The 20,054-nt window shown below is 43.4% G+C and overlaps 1 protein-coding gene and 1 long non-coding RNA gene across 5 annotated transcripts in view; one reads left to right on the top strand and one right to left on the bottom strand.

Annotated features, from left to right (window-relative positions):
- LOC102459993 (phosphatidylinositol-binding clathrin assembly protein-like) overlaps positions 1-8,582 on the bottom strand; it is a 64,738-nt gene extending 56,156 nt beyond the window's left edge. For 3 of the 4 annotated variants that reach the window (XM_075940961.2, XM_075940962.2, XM_075940963.2), the window contains exon 1: positions 8,114-8,581. In XM_075940961.2, coding sequence (XP_075797076.1) covers positions 8,114-8,243 — 130 coding nt within the window. In that variant the 5' untranslated portion in view covers positions 8,244-8,581. Of the gene's footprint in view, positions 1-8,113 lie in introns of all 4 variants that reach the window. The other variant, XM_075940960.2, reaches the window with a different exon arrangement.
- On the top strand, positions 7,807-18,515 carry LOC142831243 (uncharacterized). The gene is made up of 2 exons (XR_012906917.2): positions 7,807-7,953; positions 18,367-18,515. It is a non-coding gene; the product is annotated as an uncharacterized LOC142831243 (long non-coding RNA).
- Positions 18,516-20,054: the final 1,539 nt, after the last annotated feature.

Here is a 20,054-nt window from a genome sequence, read left to right as displayed (position 1 = left end):
ACATAGTCCTGTATTTTGTTTCAGCTACACCAGACTAACACGGCTACATTTCTATCACTATTAACAAACACTACTTCCTCATGAACATAGGGTTTTCATTAGACATTTCTCAGCCAAATACTGACCAAGATCAGTGTTGCTTTGATTGTACTAATTATTGCAGCCAAAGGTCCAGAAATAGACCGTTATGAAAATTGAGTAGATCAATAAAAGTCACGTAAAAAGTTTAGTTGCAGATTTAAGAATGAAGGTGCTCCTATAATTACTTTATCAACTCATTTCAGATATTTCCAGACGTTTATGACCTACAAACAACATTCAAGCACAATGAGGACATTTAGGAAGAAGCTTAGCCCTAACTGATTTTGTTTTACTTTTCTGAGTTCAAGTAAAAGTCTCTGGTTGCTGAACATGGCTTTATAATTTAATTATAACTTAAAATTCAGGGGGCCAGAATATCTGGGGCTGTGGAAACAAGAAAACTGATTTTAGATTATGCAGACAGTCATTTTTCAGTTTTCTTTTTAAAATACTGATCACTATCTTCTCCCAAAGCTGTAACAATTGGATTATATTTTAGAGAAAAATACAGTTTTGCAGTGCTCAATTTAGCCTTGCTCAGGAGCCTGGCCACTCTGTAAAACACCAGCTGAGATGCAACAAAATTGTGTCAGAAGCTGATGAATTGTACTAACTTGGGCTGTAGCCTATTTCTTTGACAGTCAACTAGGACTAAAGGGCTTGTGTACTAGGGATGTGAATGTTTAATTACTGGTTAGGGTTAACCAGTGGGAGCCGGAGCAGCCCCAGTGGTGCCCATCACAGGCAGGGGCTGCTTCAATCCAACCAGAGCAGTCCCCACTCATTGTGGAGAGGAGCACTCCAGCCCCGCCCTCCCGTTCAGTTGGTTAACCGGTTAAATGTTATGTTTAACCAGTTACCGAAATGCGATTTTACACCCCTACTGTGCAGCAATGCATACTAGAAGGGAGTAAATTGTAGTGCGCTAACTGCTTTGCATAGACTATGCTGACATGGTCTGGCAGGATCCTAGTGTGTGCTTGAACTAGTCCTGTTTCAAATGTTACATGACTGTTCTGATTATCTTTTAGAGTATGGCTGCAGGATCAACATAGAGCATTTAGGGAGGTCTACAATTTTCATATCTGTGGTGCATGTTATATTGTGTGGACAAGCCTCAAAGCACCACCACACTCAAATTAAAGAGTTGGGGATATATTTGCACTGTAAAGTAAATTCAGCTGATAGGGTTCTGGGTCTAAAAGTGTAACTGGCCATTCTGCAAAGCCATGCTTGAATTACTGAGTCCACGCTAGTGCTATTCACCCCTGTATAGGCACTAGGACTTTTGCGGGTATATTCCATTGTTCTTTATCACCATAAGCAGCTAAGCCACTAGGGATGTTAGAAATAGTGTTTAAATAATCATGTAACCACTAAAATTCTTAGTGATTACACGATAACTCAGTAATCCTCCTGGGGCAGGCTGGCAGCCAGTGTGCTCCCAGCCCGACTTCCGGGGAGCCCCCTGCTATCCTAAATGCAGCAGCCCCTGTCCATGGGGGGAAGAGGGAGAGAGAGAAATATCTCCGTGGATAGATTCTGCGCTGGCATCCCATGGAGCAACTTCTGTCCACGTGAGCCTGGGCCTCCCTGCAGACAGTGGCTGCTACTGCCTTGCATGGCCACCTCTGATATAGAAGCGGCAGGGCGGGTTGGCAGGTGTCTTCCCTGCATACTCTTCATTTAAAACTCGAACTGGCAGGCTAGGACTGAGCCAGCCTGCCGATCGACATTTTAAATGTAAAGCACCCCGGGGAAAGGGAGGGGACGGGGAGTTGATGCAGCAATCTAGTAGGTTAACTGATAACCAACTGGTTAACCAATAAGCAATTGCTTAACGACTACTCAGTGGACATTCCTATGAGTCACTGATTTTTTTTTTCCAATGAATTGTGCATGTGTTCGTCCTTCTGGGCACATAGTGAAATTCTGGGAAGGCACAAGAGGACTATCAGTACTAGATTGAGAGGATGTTGGCTAAACCAAAGTGGTCAAGTTATCAGGCCAAGCATAATCATCACTTGGGCCTTGGCCCATATGCCAGGACTGACCACCATCTTGGCTGTAACTCACTATTATTTTCAGATCAAACAGACATGTGAACAGAAGTCAAGTTAGTAAGATCTGAATTAATTTTGTAAAAAAGACAGTTACCTCTGTAACAAAGACCTGGATTAAGCTTGTCTGGCTCATAGGCTTTACAGTGTTGCTTTATAGAGAGACATTTTCTTAATTCTCTTTTTGGAGGGGTTGGGAGTAGAGTGAAGACTGTCAAACTTGATACTTTTCAGGGATAGAGGATAGGATAATAGACAACTAGGACAACTATTGAGTATTTCATCTATATTACCATCAAAATAAGAGGGAAAAGCTGAAACAAATGCAAACAGTGGCGCGACCCTGTGCGCGCTGGGATGCCAGACAGTGGAAGAGTAAGGGGCCAGTAGGCAGGACCCTGGGCACATGAGCACCCCTCCAGCACCTCTCTCTCCTTCCCCTTAGGTTCCCGGATAACTGTTTAACCATGTAATGGATAGATTTTTTTTTTTTAAATCATGTAACCAATGTTTTTAATACATTTTTTCCATCCCTAAAATGGGTGTCCTCTAACTTGGCTATAAGAATACACAAGAAATACATTAAAAAGATTATTCGAGTTGTAAAGCCAAACACTCAAGAGTTAGGAAGTGTCAAAATTAAAAGCATCTGGCATAGCCTTAGCTCTTCCCCTTGTGTGTGTGAATTGTGACAAGTCTTTAGTTACGTGATCACGTGCTACTTTTCCCATATAATCCACCTCATTCACTACGTGTGATGGCCCATTCCTCAGTGATCCGTCTTGTGCAGCAAAGAGTTGTTTGTAGGATCTCTGCCTCATTTCTTGGAGAAATTGGAAAATGCATAATGAATGAGGCTAGGGACTATAGAAAGAGTGGATGATCTCACAACTAAGGCAGCTGAATATAGTTCTGGAGAATACAATTCTATCCCTGCCTCTGCCAGAGTTCCTTTTCGAAAGTGGCTGTAGTTGTGTTCATTTTCTGGGCACCTAATCTGACAACCTGGAATCTGATCTGTTGAAATGCGGAACACTTACAGCAGCAACTCATGTCAATGCAAGCTGCGCTTCAAACATACAAATAGCTATATAATGATAAATACCAAAAAAATGAAGGCCTATGCATTTTAAATGTGGCACCTAAAATACTGGACATATTTGTACTACTCCGCACTTGGGAACCCTAATCATGGCCCAGGACCCCATTTTGTTAGGCTCAGTATAAATACATGACAAGATGGTTCCTGCTTCAAAAAGTTTACAATCCAAGACGTGAATCTCACACTCCTCCAGTTCCCAATCTGTAAAATGGGGATATTTCTTCTTCTCACATTGTGAAAAATAACATCATTAATATTTGTGAATCAGATACTACAGTGATAAGCAGCATTAAAAACCGTGAGCAAATTAGTAATTCTGTCTTTAGAGCAGGATTCAATTAATGTGTTATAAATAAGGGCTGGGGCCACACACTGAACAGTGAGGATAAAACTAAATATTGAACAGATGCTAATTCAATGAGCACTACGCAGCCTGTGCACTAATTGAGGCAGGTGTCCCATGGAAAAAATAGTATACAATCATGTAATTATTTTAATGCAGCTGATGTTATCAGGCTGCTGTAGTTCCGAAGTGATCTATGCCATTTTGTAATACATTGACATCCAAGTTTCAGGAAAGTTTAATTTTAATCAAGAACTGAATTTAGTTATTTAAAAATTACTCTAAAAATTACAAAGCTAAGAGAGAGAAACTTATAAATTAAGTAAATTTTCATTTGGTCAGTCTTTTTGATTTTATCACTTATTCATACTTACATTTTACAACCAATTTCAAGCAAATATTTTCTATTTCAACAAACGTAAAGAACATTTGTTGGTATGCAAGGTTTACACAAAAAAGCATTAGTGATCTCTAACTTGCCTGTGATAACAATATTCTGAGCAATCTCTGTAAAAGAGAAAATCATGATGAACTGCAAATCCACAGTTTTGTTTTAAAAATTGCCTGTCCAAGTGACTGGTTTCAAGAAGCCTACAAATGTATCACTAAAATGATCAGTTTAATATAATCTCTGCAATTAAAATATTTTAGACAAATTTTTGCCACTTAAAGTTTCAAAAAGCAGATTCCAACTGTTGCACAGACAATCCTTATCACTTGTCCCTTCAGCAACTGTTGACCAACCTGAAAGCAAGCTATATTTGCTCAAGCTTTGTTTCACTTTATTAGAAATGGTCTTTACAAATACTTTATTAAAATGAACTGAAAGATGGTTATTTTCTCACTATTGATTTGTTAAATCCTTTTCAACACCTTGGCTGAACTTTTGCAACATTTCTAGCACATTATAAACTTCAGTATATTTCACTGCATATGCATGTTACACAACTGTGACAAAGTTCAATTTTGTCCACTATTCTGTATTGATACATTGACAAAGACTAGGTTCTACCCTTAAAAACTGAAACATAGGAAGTTGAAGGAAATGATTCTCATTTGCAAATCTCTTCATATTACATACGACAGTCTCTCACCTCACTCTTTAGAGTTCAGATAAAAATCAGGATTAAACAGATAAACTGTAAGAGCCAATAGGTATTTTTATGCCACTTCATAAATATGACAATCTTCCTAAAAACAAATAAAATATCAAGTTATATATTGTGGCCTACTGAGTCAGTTATAAAATTCAAACAGGGAATTTTTCCCCCTCTTCACAAGTCTAAAACAAGTGAACTATGCAATGGATATCGCCATCTGTCCAACATTTAAGTAGGGAATGTCAAAAGCCTTTACACTAATTTATTAGGACAAAGACGAATCTTTTTTTTTTTTTAAGTCTCACCCTTAGTTTCTAATATTTACCTTTTTAGACAAAGTCCACTGAAACACATACCAAATGTAGCAGGCTTGATGCCATAAATACACTTTAACCCATTGCAGTTCTGATGCAAATCACCTTTAATATGTATTGTCACATTCATTAACTATTTTAAAAGAACATTATGGGTGCAGAGTCAAGCACTCAAAGTTAAAAAATGCTCATCAAACATCTTGCATGGATTGGAAGACGTAAAACCTTCCATTAAACTATTTGAGTATCCTTTCCTCCATCCTTTTTGAAAGATATGAGGTTTTTTTTTTGGGGGGAGGGGGGGTTTGAGAAGAATATTCCTTTGCTCTTGTGTTAACTCTTGCACACCACATAAAAAAAATAAAGTTAAAGCACTAGCTGTGTGCATATACTCCATCACACAGAAGTGACAATACACACCTTTATGAATAAATGCAGAAAATCAATAAGGAAGTTATTTAAAAACAGAGCAAAAATGCTGGAATGTGCCACCATGGGCAGGACAAAAGAGTATTTAAAAATAGGATTACCTATTTAATTACATATTTTAATGTGTTTTAAGAAGGTGATTCTGATGGATTTTAAAAAGAAAAGTTATCTAATCCTTTTCAAGTACTTCAACATAAAATTCTGGAATGGGAGGAAAAGCTGGAGAATAAAGTGGGAAAGTTAGGAGACTCAATGTTCCAATAGTAGTCAAGAAGTACCACTGTAAACGTTATTTTACTTTGGTTTATTATCTTAACATTATGAAAAATAGAGCAGCTGATTTACTTTTGGGACATTGTAACCCTTGTTAAAAATGGAATATTTCCATTCACACGACCCTGATTCCCCCGACTTAAAAATTAATGCAGATTAAAATAGGTGATTGTATTGTTCAGTAGCCCAACAGAAGCAAACTAAAAGTTCTATAGCACTGTGCAACTGCTTACATACACACACAAATACATCATGTGTAGGTCTATGCCTATAACATTTTCTTATCACTCGGTGATTTTTCCTACTATTTAAATGTGAGTATGTTTGGAAATTTTTAGTATTAATTTGAGAAGAGCACTGAAGCTGAGCACAGTCTCAAACTAACAACCCTCAACAGGCATGCATATTCTAATTCTGGATTCATTTTTGAGCAACAAGAGACAACACTGACTTTCACTTCTAACCATTCTACTTTCATTCTATGCAAGAAACTTATTTACCACGTCTCTAAGAAACATACTTTGTGGATGTTCCAACTATAACACGATCTATTGCTTACCTGATGGCAGTATAAGTATAAGCTGCCAGCTTAAGCTAAAGAGCAAAGGACATCTCCATAGCTTACAGCTTTAGCAATTCATAACCTTTGTGGAGCTGCACAGAGGCGAAGCTATATCTAACAGACACACATACACAAACTAAAAACCCAAGAGAGAAAGTTGTGAACACCTGAGCTAAATGACAAATGCTAGCCAGAAGTTTAAGCTCTGACCCTGAAAAAGTAGAGTTGTTACACCATGATGGTGTCTGTGAAAAATATTTATGAATAAGACATTCACTAAAGTCTGCATTACAATCACTCCAATGATGTCATTCCTTATATGCAGTCAGAATGTTTGTATTTGTTCTTAATAGCAGAAAACCAAAAGAAAAATCATGCCAAATGATGGAATTCTTTTTACACAAATCCCTGTAGAAAACTGATAACTCTAATACAGAGACCTGAAACAAATGATATCCTAAGGAATCTGAGTAACACAATACAACCTCAGCGGAAGTTACTGCCAAGGCATGTTGATGTCTGCATATCAGAGAACTTTGATTTACTCACAAAATGAGGAAATGAAACTCAGTCCTGTTAAATGTTGCACTCAATATACTAATGAAAACTACTGAAACCTTCGAAGTAAGAAGTCTCACTCTCACCTGGAGATGTAATAATATCGTCATTAACTGATTAAGCAATAAGCAACAGCATACCAGTTAAAGCTATAGACCACACACATTCCATCCCCTCCCCACCTGCGCCAGTAAATTTTTAGGTGGCTGGCCAGCAGCCCAGCTCAGTCCCAGCTTGCGCCGGGTCCAGGACCTACCCCCGCTGCGGCTCTATGTTAAAAGTGTATTAGGAGCCAGGCAGGCAGGCAGGCAGGCAGACTCTTAGTTTCAGCTCGTGCCAGGTCCAGTTCAGACTTCCACTCCTGAAAGGTGCTGCTACTACTACTATCCCATGCTGCTGCCTCTCCATCAGACACAGCAGTGTGGGGCAACAGGCAGACAGTCCACAAGGGGAGTTTGTTTTTAAACTTGCTCCCCTCATGAACCAGCTCCTGCCTGGCACCCCAGAGCAGCAGTGCCAAGTGGCAGGGGGGCTCCACAGGAGTGGGACCAGAGCACACTGGTTGCCAGGCCCACCCCCAGGGACTATAGAATAGTCAAGTAACCAATGAGAACTCATGAGGTTAATCAACTCTTCAATTAACTGATATTTAACATCCCTACTCTCACCACTGTCTACCTTACTGTTAGGGTGCCACTTAGGGACTTGAGGTTTACCTCTCAACTTCAATTTACAGTGGGAAGCAGACAATGAAAGTAAAGAAAAAAAAACCCCTGACCTACTTCAATTCTAGCATCTGACAGTGTGGTTATTAAAGGTTAGTTGTATCATTTTGAAAGGCAGACTATACCCTACACAGCAAGCGGGAGCGCACACGTCTCAGGTTGTACATGACCAATTGAATGCAAGAGCATCACTAGGGTACAACTGTCTCGGCACAATAACATGCAAGTGTTTCGCTTTCTCGCCGGGGGAGGAGGGAGGCACCTCAACTTCCTGACCCGGTCATGGCTCCAGGTAACGCTCCTCGGGCGCGGGGGCGGCTCAGTCCCCGCCTCCCTTGCCCGCACCGTTCCCTGCGGAGCGGCAGAAAGCCGAGCGAGGGGGGTTTTCAAAGGCGCTGCCGAGCAGGTGAGTGGCAGGCATCGTGAGCGCCTCTGCGGGCCCCGAGGCCAGGCATTTCAGCGCGGCTGACTCAGCGGGGACACGGCCGGGGAGTCGTGATGCGCCCCCGCCCCGGGCATGCGGAGGCTCCGCTCGGCGCAGCGCGCCCCGCCGGGCTGGTACTCACAGTCCAGGTGCTTCTTCTTGGGCCCCATGATTTCGTGGGTCGTGGCCTTGCAGACGGCTTTGGAGATGGCCGAGCCGGTGACACTGTGCTGGGCGGCCGCGATGCGGTCGGTGAGCGACTGGCCCGACATCTTCCGCCCCCCGGACCCTCCTCACCCGCCCGGGCTGCCCCCTCCCCGCGCCGGCGAGAGCCTGGACTGTGACGCCCGCCGGGAACCGACCAGCCCGCCCTGAGAGCGGCCGCGGCCGCTGCTGTGCGCCGGGCGGAGGGGGCCGGCCAGCCGCTACGGCCCCAGCTCACCCTCCTGTCCCTGGGCCGCGCCGCTCTCCGGGGACGGGGGGGGGGGAGGGGCTTTCTCCGCCGCGCGCCCCGCTTGGTCTCCTGCCCTGGGCTCCGCTCCGGCTTTTCCTTTCACATTTCCACTCCCAGACAAAATGGCGGCAGCTCCGCGTCGGCGGTCGGATCACGTGACCGGGCCGCTGCCCCGCCCCGCTTCTCCTTCCTCCCCGCCCCGCCCGCGTTAAGGTGGCACCGGCCCAGAGCGATGCTGGGCTCAGGGGCAGAGCTAGCGCCGGGTCTCCACAGCCCCAGCCCCCCCATGTCCGCCTTCAAACACGCCAGCGAGCCCCTCCATAAACCCCTGCCCATTGCAGGGAGCCCCGTCCCGCCCCCAGGGCTCCCCACCAAACATACCCCAGATCCAGGCGCCCCTCAGGGACAATCTCTATAGCACAGAGTGACTTGAAATTAACCTGGGCCTCCCACCTGCCTTCCTCCCCGCCTCCTGGCCAGAACAGCGAGGGGCGTAGCAGGTGCTCACTTCTCTGCCGCGGGAAGCTTTTCCAAGAGAGACAATGCAAATGCCTTGAGCCAGGGGATGGCCATTTATGGCCAACAAACAGACACACACACACGTTCATTTGCTGGAGACATAGTCATAGGAGCAACATCATCTTAAATAATTGTCCAGGCAAGTGCTGGTCAACTAGGCAGGAGCCATTGTAAAGGAATCCTGGGTGTTCTACTCCATCTATTTTTTAGAGGACTTATTAGATTTTTCAATCTTCCAGCCTATGTCATTCTGTACATTTTGAAAAAATCCCCCCCAAACACAGGAATTTGGGGCATTGAAATGGACCAAGAGGTGGATCATAGATTGAATTGGCATTTCAGACTGCCTTGGCGTATCAGGACATTAGGAAATGATGGCAACTATGAGGTAGCACAGGGCTACTCAACATGCAGCCCACGGGCCCTATATGGCCTGTGGCCCATTTGTTTGCAGCCCACGGTGTGGTTTGGATTTAGCGGGGCTCAACATGAGGCCTGTGGGTGGGAGCCAAAACAAAAAAGTAATCAATATAATGGTCTTCTGTTGATGTGTGTTTTAGTAGTTAAATTCCTGGACTGTCATTGCTCATTAAAAGGACTGTCATATGGGTGGAAATCGGGTAAATGTTGCATTTTATTAATATCAGCAGAATTGACTTAAAAGGGGCCTGCATGTTGTGTAGTCTTGCCTTAATCTTTGGATTCATGCCAGTCAGTGCGAAATAAGCTATTTGCATATATGTGCTGTGAGTATCATTGTGGCTCCGGGGCTTCCAAGTTGAGTAGCTCTGATGTAGCACGAAGATGCTGCAATGGCATATTCTCTATGTTGCAGTTAGCCATCCTTCAGCAATTCTTAGAAAAGAAAAAACTCTTCAAGAAAAAAATTGTCATTTTTCTTGGTCCTTTTGTCCTCTGTCTGCATCTGATTCTTGCCTCTCATGGGTTAAAAACAGAAAGAAAACACTTGCTGCTATTATTCTGTTTTTTCTGCTGTGGATAAGGAAAGAATTACAAAACACTAGTAAAAGTACAATCATGTATTGTCAAAGTGATGGAAGACATGACTTAATAAGTCTTATTTGCATCTCTAGTATTTGTGGGCCTTGTTCTCTCAGCTACATCTGAACATCATTGACTTCAATGGGAAGAAAATTAGACCTGAACTGTTGGCTCCCTTGCTAGGCTCTTCCTGGTGAACCTCTTAAGAGTCTTTATGATCAAATATACTAAGAGCTTCGAAAGTGATTCCTCACAGTGGACTTAAATTGCATCATAAAAAACTGAAAATCTTTAACTACAGTGGAAGCTATCTAACGTTGATCTGACTATGAGCATTTGTCCTGTTCCTTTAAAATTGTAATGGGAAGCTGAACAGGATGGCGCCAGGGACAGATCTAGTCAGAAGGAAGGGGAAAGGGTAGCCTACTGTGTATGTACATTCACTTCTTTGCTGAGACAGCTAAGGGGGGAGAGTGGTGACTGCCAAAAGTAATGGTGTTTTTTGTGATATGAGCACCTGTCCATTAGGAGCTGGACTGTGTCCAACAACTCATTTCAGATGTGCTATCAAACAACCATCAATCAGATTGTGATATTTGGCCACTGGATTTAAACAAACAGCCTGGAAATGATAGATTGTGTGGCTCATTAGCAATTCCCTTGATCCATCTATTCCTGCTGTCTTTATGCCGGCTGATCAGCGGGCTAAAATAGTGCATAGGGTTGAGTGGAACTGTAAGAGTGAGTCAAGGCCTCACTTGGAATCATTTTATAGCTGAAATTCACTAGTGTAGTTTATGGAATTTTGATCAATTCCAATAGGTCAGTTGGTTGTGATTTTGAAAGACTGTCTTAGACACTGTCATGTCTGTATTCATAAAAAATGGCAGCTCTCAAAATAAGAGAAAATAAATGAAGCAGCTTGTTAAAGGAAATCTCTTACTGAGGGTCTGCTCCTCACACTCCAATGGTAATCAGTCACAAAACTCAAACTGACTTTGAGGGGCGTCAAAGTTGGTGCGTAGAGCAAAGTGAGTAATTTACCTTATTTGGCCATTTTACTGAATGGAAAAAAAGATAATTTTTTGCTTTTACAAAGAAATCAGGCCTTAGCACATTACTGAAAAATACTCATCACAGAAGATAAAAATAATTTTAAATTCTAACTTTATGATGAGTGGGACCCCTTTTCTCCCTGAAAACAAATACTTCTCACTGTATTTTCTGCTGCTCCATATGTTAATCCAAGCGTATGTTGTGACTGACAGATATGGCAATTTCCTGCATATCACTGAAAGCACTTATTGTATTAAGTTTATATAGTATTGTGAGCTGGGATTGTCTGTTACCTCTCTAGGGTGAAGATGTGATAGATACGAGACTTGGGAGTTCAAAAAACTATACTGAAAATATGCCATACAAGCAGTGTTCTCTGTAAGATGTGTGCTTGTGTGGCCACTCGAGAGATTTAAATGCTGGGCAGCCGATTAACACAGTAGCCACAGCTAGGCTTTTGTTTCTACTGGTGATGCACATCCCTTGATGCACACAGAAAAAATTATTCCATGCATAGATGGAAAAAAATCTGCACCTGGATGGAAAAGATTAGAGGGAACATTGCATAGAAGTATGGGCTTTTGGGAGAGTACATAGTAAGGGACAGAGCCCTTCCATTCATAGGACAAATTGGGGTGGCCACACCAGGCCCCGTACTTTTGGCGACCCCACATCAGTTGCCCCAACCATCCTATGGATGGGAGGGATCTGTGGATTACGGGGGCCCATCAGCCTTCTCTGACTCCCCCCGCCCCGCCCCCCCGCCTACATTGCCCTCCTGGCCTGCTCCATGGCACTCTGCTTCCCACTGCTGTGGAGAAGTGGGGGGCAGTGGGCAGGGAGAGTGTGGTGCAGCAGAGTGGAGCAAGCTGCTGGGCCTCTCTGGCTCCCACCACTGATGTGTGTGTGGGGGGGTGATCTCTGCTGCCACTGTAATCCCCCAGGCTGCATTGCTCAGGGCAGGGGGCAAAGGGGTAGCGCAGAGGTGTAGTGAGGATAGGGCCTGTGATGGGAGGGTTGCCTCAGGCAACGCGCCTGGGGCACTGTTGGGGTTGCCCCCAGACCACACATGCCCATTGAGATGGCAACGTCCCAGAGTATCCCTAGAGCAGAGGTGGGCAAGATACTGTCTGTGGGCCACATCTAGCCTGTCAAGTTTTTTGATCCAGACCACCCTGCCAAAATTCTGAGGCAGGATTGCTGCTTGCTGCAAGCCTGAGGCTGCTCAAAATGGCTGGCAGCTCCCACTAGACATGTGGTGCAGAGCAGCATATAGTGAGAGCCTCTAGCTCAGGGTTTCCCAACCTATGGGTCGCCATTACATTTCAAAAGGGTCACCAAGTGTCTCCCCAGGTGGCTCTGCTCTCCCTCCTCCCCCCCCTTTTTGAATTGCCTTGGGTCATCAAGTCTTCCTGAATTGTCAGAATGGGTCCCTATCTGGAAAAGGTTGGGAACCGCTGCTCTAGCAGTTTTGAGCAGCCTTAGGCTGTGGAAGGCAGGGAGCTTACCTTGGGGTCCCTGTTGGGTTTCAGTCCAGGAGCCACCTAAAGTAACTGCATCCTGGCCAGAGCCTGCCTCTGGCACCCCACCCACTTCCACTCCCCAACTCCCTGCCCTATGTCACCACCCAAACCTTCTGCACCCCCTTTACCTCAAGTTACAACTCCCTCCCAAAGCCTGCATCCCTTCCTACACTTTTTCTCCAGTCCAGAATCCACTCTTGCACCTCAGTCTCCTGTCCCAGGTCACAACCCCCTCCTTCACCCAAAATCCCTCTCAGACCCTACACCTCTCCTGCGCTGTATCCCAGTCCCCTACCCTGAACTACCTTCTGCACTCAACCTCCGTCCCAGACCCTACGATCCCTCCATAGAAAAGTGTGGCCCTGTACCACTTACTAAAATGGTGGAGTGCCCCCTGCATAAAAAATTATTGCCCACCCCTGCCCTACAGAGGAGTAAATCAAATCCCCAATTCTGGTTATTCAAAAATCCAGCCTTTTGAAACTCTGCCCAGAGGAGAGGTTGTTTCTCTGTTGATTATCTGTTACACAAGGCCAAGATCGAAGGCCCAAGCTGGTGAACTGTATACAAAATTGGTTGATTAGCCCTGTCTGAGTTCTGGATCTAAGATAGATATGAACTTGTAATCCATGGGAAAACCCAGTTGTGGGTTTTGAAAGACTGAAACCTACCAGAGCCCTACGTTGGAGTTAGGTTGACCTTTGATAAGCATTTTGGCATGTGGGTAGGTTCTTTTATTGCTTTAATGTGTTTTCCCTGTCCTGCTTTTTACCTTAACAATAAATGTGCCTATTAGAACGAGCTGGGTGGTAACTTATACCTAATGGCAATACTTTGCTCATAGCCTTTGGAGAGAAACCACAGTGCAGTCTTGTAGGCAGTCTGGCTTGCTAGGGATATCACAGAATAAACCAGAAAACTGTGCAGCTTAAAAATCCCTGGGCAGGAGGGAGTGAGATGTGTGACAGCTGGGAACCAGAAACCTAGAGTGGGTGTTCTTGGTGGACCATAGAGGGGGAATGCAGGTACAATTACCCTTCAAGTGTGGCAGTGACATTATAATTATTTATCCTGTATTAATATTTCCAAAATGTGGCATTCCTCTGAGTCCCATGGTGACTATTGTCATTGTCACACCAGGAATCATTACTTGTTTTTCAGTAGTACCTTCAGGTTCCAGTTAGGCTTGGGACTCTCTGGCACTAGATTTGTCCAACCTCTGGTAAGAGATGGCCCCTGTCCTGAAGTTAAGACCCCCCCACAGAATGACTATTTTGAAAACACAGATGTATTTATCTATACAATAATCCATACAATGCACATTGTCAAAGACATGACAATGCAGCTGAGAAATTAGAAGTCCTGAGATCCAACACTCACATGGGCAGAATATGATCCTACTCCTCTAAGGAAAAAAACAAACAACTTCTGCCAGAGGTGAAAGATACATAGAACCCAAGGGCATAAATGCGCTGAAAACATGATCACTGCTGTTAGTAATGACAAACACTTCCTGCAATTAAAAAAAACACACACCCTCTTCTTTAGTCCTCCTGGCAACTGGCAATCTCAAGCTGTCTCAGGCTACATCTGTACTGCGGCAGTTTGTCAGAAGAGGAAATGCAAATGGAGCACTCATTTTCAAATCTCGTGCTCTCATTTGCATATTCTCTTCTGATCCTTTTTGCGGAAGAGGTTTTTGCGATAAAAAGCCCTGCGTAGACAGAGCCTTTTGTCAGAAAACCCCATTTTGCACAAGATCCTGTAAACTTCATTTTTTGAGGAATAAGTGATCTTGCACACAACGGGTTTTTTCTGACAAATGACCCAGTCTACACAGGGCTTTGAACCTTGGTAATTCAAATCCCAATCATCCATGTTTGCAATCAAACACAAAACCTGGTATCTTTGACACTATTTAGTTTAAAAGAACCTAGAATATCTCAAATGTCTATGGTACTTCTAGTGAATAGCAACATGTGGGTAGTACTTGGTAAGCCACGTATTAACTTTCTCAGTATCTGTCCCAAGACGGCAAATCATTCTTCACATACTCCTTACTTACACTAGGATGGCCTCTGTAAGGCTTTGTCTACACTGCAGAGCTACGTCTACATTGGCAAGGTTTTGTGCAAAAGCAGGTGCTTTTGCGCACAATCTTGCCACTTGTCTACACTGGCCACGAGTACTTGTGCAAGAACACTGACGTTCTAATGTATAAAAGCAGTGCTTCTTGCGCAAATACTCTGACGCTCCCACTCAGGGATAAGCCCTCTTGCACAACTGTTCTTGCGCAAGAGGCCAGTGTAGACAGGCAACATCAATTTATCATGCAAGAAAGCCCGATGTTTAAAATGGCCATCGGAGCTTTCTTGCGCAAGAGAGCATCTACACTGGCACGGATGCTCTTGCGCAAAAGTACATCTTTTGCGCAAAGGCACATGCCAGTGTAGATGCTCTCTTACTCAAATACTCTAATGCAAAAACTCTTGTGTTAAAGAGTATTTGCGCAAAATCTTGCCAATATAGACGTAGCCCAGGGGTTTTGCACAAGAATCTTTCTGCGGAAGATCTCTTCCGCAAAAACTTCTTGCGCAAAAGTGCATCCATACCTCAGGGGGTCTTCGCATGCTGCAATGTACTTTTTCGCAAGAGAGCATCCACACTCCATGGACACTCTTGTGCTAGAAAGTTCTGATGGCCATTCACAGAATGGCCATCAGAGCACCTGTGCTTTTTGTGATAACTCTTGCGCAAAAAGGAGTTATGCCTTGTAGTACACCTACACCGCAAAAAGCCCTCTGTTCTGTCAATTGACTAGATTTTCTTGCGCAAAAATTCGCTTGAGGGGCGGACGCTCCATGGCTACGTCTACACTGGCCCCTTTTACGAAAGGGGCATGCTAATTTTAAACTTCGCAATAGGGAGATCCGCGGGGGATTTAAATATCCCGCGCGGGATTTAAATAAAGATGTCCGCCGCTTTTTTCCGGCTTGGGGAAAAGCCGGAAAAAAGCGTCTAGACTGGCCCGATCCTCCGGAATAAAGCCCTTTTCTTTGAAGTAGGAATAAGAGATCCTCCGGAAAAGGGCTTTATTCCAGAGGATCAGGCCAGTCTAGACGCTTTTTTCCGGCTTTTCCCCAAGCTGGAAAAAAGCGGCGGACATCTTTATTTAAATCCCGCAGGGGATATTTAAATCCCCCGCGGATTTCCCTATTACGAAGTTTAAAATTAGCATGCCCCTTTCGTAAAAGGGGCCAGTGTAGACGTAGCCCATGGGTTTTTGCGCAAAAACCCTGTCGTATAGACATAGCCTAAAACCAGACAAATTTATTTGATCTTCTTGGCAAAATAACAGCTAGTGGTAGAGTTTGCCAACCCTCCTGCTTTCATCCAGAGTCTCTTGGAATCCTGCCCTATTTCCCAGGGGCTACCTCAGCCAAATCAGGAGATTTTGGTCACTAATAGTTCAGTGCGGCAGCAGAAAGACAGCAGGCTCCCTTACCTGCTTCCACCCCATGCCACTCATGGAAGCAACTAGCACCATCCCTGTTGCCTGGGGAGGGAAAGCAGGTGGTCTTCGCATGCTGCCTCCACCCAGAGTGCCAACTCCACAGCTCCTGCTGGCTGGGAACTACATCCAACAGGAGCTGTGGGGGTGGTGCCTGCAGGCAGTGGCACGGAGACCTGCTGGTTCCCCCCTCCCCTATGTAGGAGAATCAGCTGCCAGAGGAATGTACTTCTGGGAGCCACACTACCTGAGGTAAGTGTGGCCTACTGCCCCCCCGGCACTCCTTCACAGACAGATAGAGAGAGTTGATATTTATCCACATTTGATAGATGCATTTAACGCGTCCCTCTGCCCCACCCTTCTTCTGTTCGTTGATATTTATCCACATTTGATAGATGCATTTAACGCGCCCCTCTGCCCCACCCTTCTTCTGTTCCTTGTTCTATTAGATTACGTAAACTCTTCAGAGCAAGGTCTGTGTCTTCTTGTGAATTCAGCCAATGCCTAGCACATCATAGACACCATCAAAATAAAAATAATAAAAATGGTGATGGCAGTGAACCTACTTATTTGCAGTAAATACAATGTAACTCCAGATTTACCAGTTTAAAGCAAGAGTAATTTGATGCATTTTCTGTGTAATAAACACTATTTTTCTTGATGAAGAAAACTAATGTGATTATTAAATATCAGAGGGGTAACTGTGTTTGTTTCTGAAGTTACAGACTATGAGCAGTCCTGTGGCACCTTAGAGACTAACCAAATATATATAGAATCATGAGCTTTTGGGGGTAAAACCCACTTCAGATGAATTGGAGTGAAAATAATAGTAATTTGATGATGTGGATTTTACCCACCAAAGCGCATTCTATATATTTTGGTTAGTTTTTAAGGTACCACAGGACTAATCAGTGTTTTCATTCTGATTATTCTTTTCAAATGGATTCTTGTTGTCCCTGTTTGGATGCTCTGTATCAAAAGGCAATTTTCACTGTAAGTAAAACAAAACAAAACAAAACAAAAAACAATGTGCAATTCTGTGGTACTGACTGATAAAGTAATAATTCCTCTTCTTTTATTAAATGAAATGAGTGCTACCCCCAATGCAACTTTTGCCAGATTAATGCAGGTAGGTGTTTTCCGTATAGGAGTCAAGGTGACAGACTCTTTCCCTTAGATGCTACTTTTAAACCAATTAGGGTTCTAATCCACACACTCATCTTGGATCCATTCACAAATGAGAAAACAGGATGATATACTCTCCTAGGGTATGTCTACACTTGCACCCTCTTTCAAGAGAGGGATACAAATGCAGACATTTGAAATTGTAAATGAAGCTGGGATTTAAATATCCCATGCTTCATTTGCATAATCGCGATATGGCGCTATTTCGAAATAAAAACGCTGTGTAGATGTGGTTGTTTCGAAAGAAAACCCTTACATAAGAACATAAGGATGGCCGTAGTGGGTCAGACCAAAGGTCCTTCTAGCCCAGTATCCTGTCTACCGACAGTGGCCAGCACCAGGTGCCCCAGAGAGGGTGGACCGAAGACAATGATCAAACAATTTGTCTCCTGCCATCTCCAGCCTCTGAAAACAGAGGCCAAGGACACCATTTTATCCCCTGGCTAATAGCCTTTTATGGACCTAACCTCCAAGAAATTATCTAGCTTCTCTTTAAACTCTATTATAGTCCTAGCCTTCACAGCCTCCTCTGGCAAGGAGTTCCATAGGTTGACTACACGCTGTGTGAAGAAGAACTTTCTTTTATTAGTTTTAAACCTGCTCCCCATTAATTTCATTTGGTGTCCTCTAGTTCTTCTATTTAGAGAACTAATAAATAACTTTTCTTTATCGGCCCTCTCCACACCACTCATGATTTTATATATCTCTATCATATCCCCCCTCAGTCTCCTCTTTTCTAAACTGAAAGTCCCAGTCGCTTTAATCTCTCCTCATATGGGACCCGTTCCAAACCCCTAATCATTTTAGTTGCCCCTTTCTGAACCCTTTCCAAGGCCAAAATATCTTCTGTTAAATCTCATTTTATAAGGAATAAGGGTTATTTCAGAAGAAGGGTTTTCTTTTGAAATAACCACATCTACACAGCATTTTTATTTCGAAATAGCGCCATAACACGACTATGCAAATGAATCGCGGGATATTTAAATCCTGGCTTCATTTACAATTTTAAACGTCTGCATTTGCATCCCTCTATCAAAAGAGGGTGCAAGTGTAGACATACCCCTATATATTAAATAGATGCTGTGCTTTATATAATGTAGAGTTTAGCCTATAACACGTATTGATGGTACTGTTTCTTCTTGTAGCATTCACAGAATACCGGCGATGTAGCTGCATATGATGTGGATTGGTTCGTGAAAGATGCTTCAAAAGACATTCTGTTCCAACACCCCCACCTCTAAGGGATCAGTTGTAATATTCCTGAAAGCATTTAATCGAGAGTAGCAGAGTCATTCATAGATTCTTTCTTGAACTTGTGCGTCTTTCACACTGTACTGGATATTTATAGTAATGTGGAAAGTGGCAGTATGTTAGCATGAAGAGATAGACAATTGAAAGTACATTTCATAAAAAGTCAAAATAAATTTTAACATAAATAGCTTAAGAATGAGAGAATCTTGAAGGGAAGTCGGTGCCTCTTCCTGAGTCTGCAGTTGAACTTGGATTAAAGTGACGCCATTGTCATATCTTCTAGGTCCAGTGCTTTTGACAGTTCTCTGCAATTTACTCAGATTCTTGGGGATAGAACATAACGAACAACCCTGAAATGACAGAGTAGATGGAAAATATGACCTTCTCTTTTCATCAGTAGGATTCTCAGAGATTACTACAAGTCTGACAAGAATGAAAGTTACGTAGTGTGGAAGAAAGGGTCCCCAGCTTTCCTAACTTGCTATGGTAGTGCCTGGTAATTTAAGTTGAGGAACAGAGATGTGAAGAAACATGAAGAAAAGGTAAGCAAACAAGACAATGTTAGAGACCGAGGATGTGGAGCTACAAAGTATTGGCCAGAGTAGGCAAAGGATATTCTCTTATGCTGGCCTGAAGTGCCGTAAATCAGCCTTCCCTCTTCTTATGGAGTTTCCTGTCCCTGTTACTGAATTGGAATGGGCAAAGCATGCATTTCTAGGAGGTTGGTTTCTAAGGATCATGTGGGGGAATGGATGGGTAGGGAGCTGCAGGAGAGGAGAATAGGTCAGCCATCTGCAGCTGAAGATACAGGAAAGATGCAGCCAACATCCTGAATATGTAAGGTGTGGAGGCTGCTCCCCACAAAAGATAATAATGGTCCCAGTACTTTCTGGGTCAGGAAAGGATATTTCCTAGCTCATCAGTTTGTCTGTCTTTGAGTTTTAGGAGTGAGAGCTCCAAAGAAAAAGGAAGAAGTAGGGATTACGAGTCCCCATGCATCCATAAAGAAAGAATAAGATACTCACATGAATCCCTGTGAAAAGAAGTTGCTGAACTCCCTACCACTCTAAAAGGCACAAGGGAGAGACATAGGCTGGACAAATGAACTAAACATAGAAAATAATATAAAGTGTAATATAAGGAAAATAATATAAAGTGTAATATAAGGAAAATAAACTGACTTACTGAATAGCAGCTGACAGGCATATACGCTGTTTGACACAGATCACAGCCATTCCACCTTAAAAGCCTTTGGGTGTTAGCTGATCAGGGTTGTACAGATTCTACTAAGCTGCAAAACCTCCAAACGTTAAGGGATGGTCCAGAGTACAGTACATTGCACTAAAGCTGAGTAGAGTGAGATATTGCTCAGTGCACTATCTATACAGGACAAAGTATCCTGGAAACATTCTGGTGAATTAAGGCGAGAGATTTGCATTGCAGTGACCTGGCTATGCAGATAATGAAGTACTCCTGCTTCCTCTAGCATGGTATACATATTGGTTGCCAGCTCATGCAGGCCAGAAGGTGAGATGAAAAGTATAAATGATACCATTGTTTCAGGCAAACAGGAAATGGCAAT

Source organism: Pelodiscus sinensis, chromosome 13 (genome assembly GCF_052426305.1).
Source record: "Pelodiscus sinensis isolate ZL-2025 chromosome 13, ASM5242630v1, whole genome shotgun sequence".
In the NCBI taxonomy this organism is placed as follows: domain Eukaryota; kingdom Metazoa; phylum Chordata; order Testudines; family Trionychidae; genus Pelodiscus; species Pelodiscus sinensis.
The sequence above is the reverse complement of the archived record's forward strand: the minus strand, read 5'-3'. Positions and strand labels throughout refer to the sequence as shown.